Genomic DNA, 10,681 nt, shown 5'->3' with positions numbered 1-10,681 from the left:
TTTCGATGACACCAAGCACGGTTCAAACGGAGGTCCCTTCAGCGACTCAGGTAGCATTCACTACTACCGTTCCAGTTAACATGACTCTACCTCCACAGAGTGAGCAACAGATTATGAGGACACCAAGGGGCCAAGATCGTAGTGCTAACCTGCTATCACAGCCCACTCCAGAGTCCTACAACCCTGCATTACAGGTAACCCCTGAGGCCCCTCGTGCTTTCCTATCTCGAGGAAAAGAACCCATGTTCTGTTCCCCGCCTACCTATGCTCAGGCAAACCCTAAAGCACATCGTCCTCTCCCTTCTTACTCCTACTCTGCCCCAAAAGAAATATTCACACACTCTAAATTACGTGATCTCTTCAAGAAGGGCACGCCAACCTCTCGCGCCTTGGACTTTGGTAGCTAGCCTCCTTACCCTCTCGCTATTGCACAGACCCCATACTCGCAGGGATATTTGGTCCCAAAATTCCCACAATTCAATGGCAAAACTAGCGATCCTAGAGAGCATGTCATGCGCTTTGTTGAGGCTTTGGGTCATTTTGGTGATAATCATGTGGTTCGCCTACGCGAATTCTCCAAGTCCCTAACTAATCGGGCATACCGTTGGTATTTCAACCTCGAGCCAGACTCCATCAGTACTTGGGAGCAGCTGAAAGATCATTTTCTTACCAAGTTTTTCCAGGCTGAAGAGCGTGTCACCACCTTGTCCCTCACAAAAGAGGCCCAAGAAGACAATGAAGATGTCCTTGCCTTTATCAACCGATTCAGTGATCGTGCAGGTCAGTGCTTCGAAAGTAGCAATGAAATAGACTTGGTTGATATTTGTATCCAGGGCATGCTGCAGGTCTATAAGCTCTATCTTGTTAACCTAAGAATTGCTAGCTTGGCGAGCTTAAGATCGCTGCCCAGAATCTCAAAGATCTCAAGCCAGTCGCTACTAAGTATAAGCCTCCGAAGTATGATGCTCCTAAGTTTGAAGTTCCAAAGCCTTCTAATCGCAAACCTGCACCTGCAGTGACCATCGAGGAATGCCCACAAAAACGGTTTGATAGGTCCCAATCTAAGCCACAAGGCGACGAGCCACCACCTTTCCCCATTCGCATCGAGGAGGTCAAGAATACACTCGCCCAATCAGTCAAGGATGGCGTTGTCGTTCTACCCACTCCACGTCGCGATCCCACCCCAACTGATAGAGCTAATGCTGATTTCTGTGTTTACCATCAAAGTGTTACTCATCCCACTATTAATTGCCGGGGCTTGCGCCGCCTCTTTCAACGACGAATGGCAACTGGTGATCTTGAAGTCACCCCTCTTAAGGATGTTCGTAGGTTCCTGTACCCTAATCATCATGTGGCTATTATCACCTGCTATGATGAGCTCGCAGAAACAAATTTAGGCTATGAGGCAAAGCCTTCTTCAGAAACGGATATGTGTCCTTTAGTCGCCTTTGTTAAACCCAACTCTCCTGCATTAAAGAAAACTCTATCCTTCTCTAATGCTGACAAACAAAGCACAAGTGCCCAAAATCGACCATTGTATGTGCTGGCTTCTATCAAGGGGGTGGAATTCAAGCGCGCTTTTCTTGACAATGGTTCTTCCATCAATGTTATGCCGCTCTCTAACTTTCGTAAAGCAGGCATCTCTGAGGATCGTCTGATCAAAGAGCCAATCGAGGTTGCAGGATTTGGCAATGATCTTCATCGCACGATGGGTTATGTTAATGTTGATCTAGCTGTTAACAAATTCCAAGCCTCCATGAAGTTCCATGTTATTGACAGCGACACTTCTTATCACATCCTTCTGGAGCGCGCATGGATGCACTGCTTTAGCATCGTCCCTTCCACTTACCATCAATGTTTCAAAGGCATTTGGAATAACAAGGTTGTCACCGTCCCGTGTTCAGATCGCCCCTTTGCCACCTTTGAGGCTCATTACACCGATGCATTATTCTTCAATGACCTTGATGACTACGCATAAGACTGCGATGCGACCATTATCAGCACTCCTCTACCTACCTGGGCTGACGTCTAGAAGGGCATTTTTCATCCACCCTTTCCCGTTCAGACAGGCGATGCCCCACGCGAATGCAAAAGCGTTCGCCTCCCCAACAGTTATGTCATCTACCATTTATGACGGTGCCCGGGGTTAGCAGAGGTTCACTCTACTGACTCCCCAGAATATTAGCCTCGGATTCTCGAGAAAGCACCACTGCCAGATCTTGTTGAAGTTAATCTTGCCCATCCCAATGAGCCGCCTCGCATCACGTTCCTCTCGGGTACACTCAGCTCTCAAGATAGCTCTCACCTTGTCTCTCTCTTGCAGGAATTTCGTGATGTATTTGCATGGACATACAGCGAGATGCCTGGGCTTCACCCTTTGTTGGTCTCCCACCATCTTAACGTTTTGCCCAACATTCACCTAGTTAAGCAAGGCTCGCGAACTTTCCGGCCAGAGTTTGAGTTGCAAATCAAAGATGAGGTCCAAAAGTTGTTAGCAGCCGGTTTCATCAAGCCCATCATTCATCCCACGTGGTTGGCCAACATTGTTCCCGTGCAGAAGAAAAATGGCCAAATCAGGGTGTGTGTCGATTTTCGGGACCTTAACAAGGCCTGCCCAAAGGATGATTTCCCTTGCCCATTATTGATACCCTGGTCGATGGCACTGCAGGCCATGAAATGTTTTCTTTCATGGATAGCTTTAGTGGTTACAATCAGATCCGGATAGCCGAGGGTGATGTAGAAAAGACAGCCTTTCGAACTCCTCTTGGTAATTTCCACTTCACTGTCATGCCTTTCGGTTTAAAAAATGCAGGTGCCACATACTAGTGAGCCATGACTGCTATCTTCCATGATTTACTTCATCACAATCTCGAAGATTATGTGGATGATTTAGTCGTTAAGTCCAAACAGAAAGCCAATCATCTCCATGACTTACGCCAAGTGTTCGAGCGTTGCCGCCAGTATAACCTCAAAATGAATCCCTCAAATGTGCTTTCGGTGTTAACCATGGCAAATTCTTGGGTTTTATGGTCACTCACCAGGGTATTGAAGTTGATCTAGCCAAGTTCAAAGCGATTCTTGATATGCCATCTCCAACGACTTCCAAGCAGCTGAAAAGCTTCTTGGGCAAAGTTTCTTATCTTCGTCGATTCCTGCCAGCCCTCACTGAGGCAACACATGCCTTTAGCACTCTTGTTAAAGGGAAAGCGAGGTTCTCTTGGACAAACATTCATCAAGCGGCCTTCGAGCGGATCAAGCACATACTATTATCCCCGCAGATCATACACGCTCTGCAAAAAGAACAGCCCCTCTTCCTGTATGTTACTTCCACACCTCAATCCATTGGGGCACTGCTCGCACAAGAAGTCAATAATCAAGAGTGCCCGGTCTATTACATTAGTCATCTGATCCGTGATGCTGAAGAACGGTATTCCCTTATTGAAAAGCACTGCCTCGCTTTGGTCTTCGCCGCGCTAAAGTTCCGACACTACTTCCTCGCCCATTGTATCATTCTCATCACTAAATGTGATCCCTACAGGCACCTCCTCTCCATACTGATGCTTACAGGTAAGGCCGCACGATGGCTTCTCTCCTTAGCAGAATTTAATATTTCTTGCCAGCAGCCTAAGGCTATCAAAAGTCAAGCCCTCGCAGACTTGTTTACTCAATTCCCCAATGGAACTCACGAGCCGGTGGATGAACAGCTACCCCTCGACGACCTGTAGGTTGCCTCCCTTGAGCAAGCTCAGGAATGGCACTTGTCTTTTGATGGTTCTTCCACAGCACGGGGCGGAGGCGTGGGCATCGCGCTCTCTTGCCCGACCTTCACCTCTACCGCTACTGTCAAACTTGACTTCAAGTGCACCAATAACGAAGCTAAATATGAAGCACTCATCTTGGGGCTATTAACAGCACTCGATAAGCAAATCTCCCAGTTATGCATCGATGGCGATTCAAAGTTGATTATCAAACAAACTTTAGGTGAGTTTGCAATTCACGAGCCCTCTTTAGTCTCGCATCGCACAATCATTCAAAAGCTTCTCTCTCGGTTCACCACCGTTCGCTTGGCTCATGTCTCTCGATCTGTCAATCGATACCCCGATGCTCTTGCCACGCTCGCATCCAAACTTGACATCTCTAGCCCCATCCAACAGATCACTGTTCATAAACAAACGCAGCCTGCCATCGCCAGTTTGCTCCCTCTTGAAGACTTCACTGATTGGCATCGCCCAATTATCGATCAAATGCAGACCTTCACCGGTTCCTTACCTCTTGCTCAGCTCAAACGCTTTCATCTGATCCAATGAGTCCTTTATCATCGATCACCCTCTGGCATCCTCAGTCGCTGTCTCGAGGACGCAGAGGCCAGTGAAGTTCTTCACCGTATTCATCAGCAATATTGTGCCACTACTGATATCGCTATTTATCGACGGCTCCAGCGCTAAGGCTATTACTGGCCTCAAATGTCCAGTCAGGCCGCTGCGTTGTAGCGTGCATGTGTCGCTTGCCAGAAATGCCCTGATGAAGCTGAGGTCCTCAAGCTCAAGCTGGCTGATTTGCGGACCCCTTTTATTCGTTAACTTCAACATGGTCATCGCCCAGACGATCCAACCTTGGCCGTCAAGCTTAAACACCAAGCGCCACGCTTTCAGGTTTTCGATGGTCTATTGTTCCGCCTCTCTCGCGAAGGGCACCTCCTGCGATGTGATACCCCCGGATTTCCGGATGCGGGTTGGCCAGGCCCACGCTCGATTACCCGAGGATATCAAATCAATTAGCAATAATCGAACACAGAATATAATTAAGATAAACATGAGTAAATAAAATTCGCTGGAAAGAAACTAAATGAAAATCCTTTATTAAAACTTCAAAATAAATCTTATAAATAAGAACTAGTCTGTTACATCCAACATCTCCAATTATAATACAACTCGGGAATCCATCTGGTGGACCCATAATCAAAAGCCAATACTGGAAAGCGAACAACTAAAAAGAAGTCCACTGCTAAACCATGAAGAACCCCCCTACATCGTCGGTAGAATGAGTAGTCGTCTTTGCTCAGCACGAACAAGCTCTAAGACCTAGAACCATCCGTTACCTGAAAAATAATAGTGGGTCAGGCCCATGAACAAGTTCTATCCTAACTACAATCCAAACAGAGACCCGATACGCAGATACATCCTAGACGTCTCAAACATATCTATATAGTCCGTAATAGATAAATATATATCCACACTACAGGATTCTCACTAACTATGCTGAGGGTCTCAACCTGAATAGAAGGTAACATGCAATACGCACCTGAGTGAGCATGACTACCTAAGCCTAACAGGGTATACCTCAACCAACATGGCTAGCTACGCATCCTACTGCATATACGCACCCTAACCGTCGACTATGAGACTCAAGCTCAAATCGCGGTACCATAATTTATATATATAAATTCCCATCCAAACCAATGTAGTGCCGCTCAACTGATTCATTGCCATGACACGACATAAAATTAGGATTTAAATGTTTTAATTAAATCCCTACTCTAATTATATATATAAGTTCCTTCCAATTACAATGTTGTGCCGGTCAATAGTTCATTGGTCAAGACACAACATATAATCAGGATTTAAACGTTTTAGTAAAAACCCTATCCATCCTAACGCAGAAATACAAACAACCATCTAGTATGTCGTTCAACTGTTTTAGTTGACAGGACATGAAACCATATAGGATTTAATGGTTTTAGTTAATCCATTCCGTATGTATGAATGGGTTGGAATTAGTGTTGTGACCTAATCCATCCCTCCGTATGACACCGTCCCATACCGGTGCATACATGCAAATGATTCGTAAATGATGCAACATTTTATACAGTACATCAAATAAAGTCCACAGTATCCACATAGTTGATAAACACAGAATTTAAACAAGTCATCAACTAAAAATCCAGAATCCATCCATGTAATTAAACGAGACATAGTTTACTAATTCATCAAGTTAAAATCCAGAATCCGTCCATGTAATTAACGAGACAAAGTTTAATGTTTCATCAAGTTAAAATCCAGAATCCGTCCATGTAATTAATACTTTAATTTATCTAACTTAAAGTTCAACTAACCCCTAATACAGTCCAGCAGTTGACAACATTATCAATAGTAAAGTGTCAATTTATAAATTTGAGAAGGATAAAATATAACTCAGGATATCTACAGCTCTAACCAATAATTAAAGAAACAGAAGAACAGTTCAACAATTAAAATAACAAACTCCATTTAATTAATGAAACCTATTTTACTAGCTCCTTAATTAAGATCCAACCTACGCACAAATAAGGTCTAACAATTACATGACCCTATTACACATCCAAAATAGATTTTTAAATCATAAATCAGTCATTTACATTGCTACATCAACTTAAGCAATTAAATTCTCTCCGTTCGTAAACAGTATACGACTTGTTCTTAATCTTCTATACTGTTCAAGATCCTTAGCATAAAGTTCAAATTATGCATTCTAATGATTTTAATACATCATGACTTAATGGTTATAACTCTGATAACGTCCACAACAAATTCTGGAACCCCATTTGTCCAAACAGTACGTAAAAACCCCTAGAAACACACTGAAACAAGAGAGCGTGCTCTCAAAATTGGAGAGCAGGCTCATAAAAACCATCGAGCCGCCTCTAGAAAGGTAGAGCCAGCTCTACCTCTCCTAAAGCCGGCTCTACAATGGGGGGGAGCCAGCTCTTTGCCTTCCAGAGCCGGCTCTCCCTCTCTGAGAGCCTTCTCTCTTTCGTTATTGCTCCGTCTGACTACCAGCTTCGTTACCGACCATTCTTGACCCTCTGTTCACCTTAATACTGAACCTAAGAGTCCTATTTATACCCTAACTCGTCCCCATGACTTGATCACAAAATTTCATATCAATTACAGTGTTTAAATCCTTAACTGATTAAACATGCTTTCACTCCAAACTGGAAACCAGAGATACAAGAATCATAACAGAATAATATCACACATACAAACATATGATTTAGCATATAACAAGCATGTATAATTTAATTACTGACCAATTAAAACCCTAGAGACAGTCTAAGGATGCACAGAACACAGGCAACGGGAGAGAGAAATGAAAGAACTTGCCTTTAAAGTTCTAGATTCAAAACTCTATTGCCTTCGTTCTAAGTTTTTTTCCAGCGATCCAACTCACTGTTAAATCTCCTATTGCTCCATCTTCCCTTCTCCTATGTCCGTCCTTCAAGCCACGGCCAAACCCTCACCAAAGTGGCTCTATTTGTTTCTCACAACCTCTCTCTGTTCCTCTCTGTTTTCTCTCTCTCAACTGTACGTGTATAGGGTTCTAAACCCTTTTGAGAGTATAACCGTATATATATATATAAGCACCAAGGAACCCTAAATCCTAACCTCCGATGGAAAACCTAATTAACCCTACAATTTAATACACTAATAATATAAACCTAATTAACTCATTCAATTAAAATAACAAATAGTTTAAACAATTAAAAAAAACGAATAGAATTCAATTAAAGAAAATAAAACTTCAATTAAATAATTAATTAAAACAAACCATTTAAATAAAACAATTAATTAAAACAACCCACTAATCAAATTAAAATCTGACACCTAAGCACATATCCACAAAATCAAATTAAAATATCACATAAAATAAAATTTAAATTCCAATCGTATCCTTTTGAAAACTAGGGGTATTACATGTGATGCTTTACTGGCGCTGAGATCCGTGAAGCACTTCATCAAGCCCACTCTCCCGAGTATCAGGGTGCATACAAATTGTTTCAACACTTGATCCACAAAGGGCTCTACTGGCCAACTATGGAGCACGATGCTAAGATACTTATTCAACGGTGTCAACCGTGTCAATACCATCACCATCGGATCCATACCCCCCCCCCCCAACAGTACTTCATCCACTTGCTGCCCCTTGGCCCTTCCACACTTGGGGTCTAGACCTCATTGGCCCAATCAACCCTACAGTTCGTCAAATGCATTGGATCCTCACAGCTATAGATTTCTTTTCCAAGTGGGTTAAAGCCATCCCCTTATGCCATGCCACAGGCATCGCTGTTACAGCCTTTATTCGTGAACACATCATTTGCCGGTTCGGCATCCCAACAATCATCCTCTCAGACAATGGCACCCCCTTTGTCAATTATCGAGTTGCTCAGCTTCTTCGCAATATAATATCACACAGCGCCGATCTTCTGCTTACTATCCCAAAGACAACGGCTAAGCCGAAGCAACCAACAAATCTCTCCTTAAAATCTTTAGTCGCACGGTCGCCGAGCACAAATCTAATTGGGTCGATCAGCTGCCATTAGCTCTTTGGGCCCATCTCATTTCCAAAAAGCGCACCACAAGCCAAACTTCTTTTTCCCTCCTATATGGCACAGAAGCTGTTTTCTGAGTCGAGATTGCCATTCCTGCTGCTGCTTTGACCGCTCAAAGCGAGGTTGACCACTTCACTCATCTCAATGCCTTAGATGAATGATAGGAATTAGCACGACAATATCTCAAGGTTTATCAACACACCTTGGCCAAGGCTTACAACAAGCACGTGCGACCTCGTACCTTCCAGGTAGGCAACCTTGTTCTCAAAGCTACTAAACACATTATGCACAACACCTCTGCCCTAAAGTTCACCCCTAAATAGGAAGGGCCCTATGTTGTCATCGAGGTCCAACCCAGTGGCTACTGCAGACTGCATGGTGATGGGCGCAAGGCCGAACCTATAAATTCTAGTTAGTTAAAGCTTTACCACAGTTAGTTGTGTCTCTTGTACTTGGCATTAGTTCCATATCACAAGTAATATACGTATGCAAGTTATTTCTATTACTATAATTGCTCAACTTTTCATTCAATTTATGGCAAAATACAGTATGGACCAAATGGTCATTCATTTACAATCACTGGTCTACTCATAAGATAGCAGAATAGTTATATCACCGCCAAGCTCGTTGTATGTCTCTTCGACTAAGGCTCGTTGTTGCTCTGCCATCACTAGGCGAGCTTAGATCTCCTCAATCATCCGCTTATCTCTCGCAATTCGCGCATCTAACTCCGCCATCTCTTTGGCTAAGAAAGCTTGCCCCACAACTCGCTCGCAGGCGTCTAGTCTTCTATCTAACCATTTTATCTCTACTCTGTCCTTGAGCAGCCCAATTAGCTCGCGGGCCTCCTGTATTAGTTCTTCTGACCCTTTTCCTCGCACCACCATCATGAATATCTCGAGTACTCGCCCTAAGGCTTCGTACCCAAAGCGACGGAACATTGGATGTCTCCTTTCAATCGCCTCCACTGTCGTTGGCTGCACTCGGTTCGCTGCCTCCAGCAATGGGATAAAGTGTGCACCAATCATCACTCCTCGCCAGACAGCCTCTATCTTCCCTATCGCCACCATTGTGTGCATTGTTTCTACCACTTGCTGCCTCCTCTCGACTGGGGGCACCTCCCTTATCGCACTATTCTTGCCACTTTCGACCTCCTCGTCTGACACTCGCTTGTTTAATATACTATTAGAACCTTCCAAGGAGGATTGCGGTTACAGCACTTCTACCCCATGCTGGCCTGCCTGTGCCTCGACCTCCATATCTTCCAGCCTTACGGTGTCTCCAGAGTCCTGTTCTTCCCCAACCTCCTCCTCCTTCGCACCAGATGCCTCGCCTGCTAGGTACTCTAACAGCAGCATTGGCGTCAACGATCTTGGCACTGAGGGTTCTTCCACTCGCAGAATACGCAAAACCGTTACTGGTACTTTCCTTCCCGTCCCTGGTCGATGTCCTGCAACCAACGTACCCAAGGCCTAAGTTTCATTTCAATACATAGAAAATCGAACCATCATTACTCCATTACTTACCTATTGCTCTTCGAATGGGAGGCAAAGGGCTCTCGGCTGTCATTAATCTCCTCACGATATCTCTCTTCGAGCCACCGGCAGCTAACACTGCCCCAACGCCCCAGGTAAACTTCTCACCAGCACTCGATACCTCTGCCGTTTCTCTCACCTTTTCTACGCTCAGCGAGACCTCGTCGCTCAACTCCACCACATCCTCCGTCTCTCTCATTGACTCATCCTCCGATAAGTCGATTATCGAGGCTTTCCGCTTTTGTCGCCTCAAATTAGCGATTGGCTCATCCTCCTTATCGTCTGACACTACGGCTTTCTCCTTGGGCTTGGGCGGAGCTGCCCTTGCAGCCCTCCTGCCACTCCTTGGCTCAACTGATGTGGCAGGCACCACACCTTCCGGTACAGTGTCATACGCCACTTCACCTATCTCCAAGGCTAACGGAGCCATTATCGACTTGTGTCCTTGCATCCCTGGTCAAGGCATGCGTAGAGAGGCATCATCTTTGTATAAGGCTACCGGAGCGTATGGATGAGGATGTTGTAAGCAAAACATCCTGAACGAGCCTAAACAGTCCATCCAGTTCTGTCGATAGCTCCCTGTAATATCACCCTGGCGACTTCATGCTGGAATCATTATGCTGCCAACATTCTCTTCTACCAGATCGTACAGCACACTGAATCGAAAGAGGGCCTCTTCCAGTTCTTTATATTTCTCCACTAAGTCACACTCTCTTGGCATCCCTTGGTCATACCCAAACTTTCTTGGTACACGCCTTGGGATATACACCTTTAGCATATC

General features: G+C 44.6%; 1 protein-coding gene across 1 annotated transcript; it reads left to right on the top strand.

The window, feature by feature from the left end:
- Positions 1-512: 512 nt before the first annotated feature.
- LOC132301725 (uncharacterized) lies at positions 513-1,978 on the top strand. The gene is made up of 2 exons (XM_059798954.1): positions 513-815; positions 884-1,978. The coding sequence occupies exons 1-2, from the start codon at positions 513-515 to the stop codon at positions 1,976-1,978; spliced, it is 1,398 nt and encodes a 465-aa protein (XP_059654937.1).
- The last annotated feature ends 8,703 nt before the right edge of the window (positions 1,979-10,681 follow it).

Source organism: Cornus florida, unplaced genomic scaffold, assembly GCF_030987335.1.
Source record: "Cornus florida cultivar Cherokee Brave unplaced genomic scaffold, ASM3098733v1 CherokeeBrave_3.0.0_Hap2_Chr03, whole genome shotgun sequence".
Lineage (NCBI taxonomy): Eukaryota > Viridiplantae > Streptophyta > Magnoliopsida > Cornales > Cornaceae > Cornus > Cornus florida.
Note: the sequence above shows the minus strand (reverse complement) of the source record. Positions and strands in the feature narration are given on the sequence as shown.

Coding starts and splice junctions, on each gene's coding strand:
- LOC132301725 (XM_059798954.1), top strand. CDS start 513: ATGCGCTTTGTTGAGGCTTTGGGTCATTTTGGTGATAATCATGTGGTT. Junction 816..883: donor GTAGCAATGAAATAGACTTG/GTTGATATTTGT, acceptor AAGAATTGCTAG/CTTGGCGAGCTTAAGATCGC.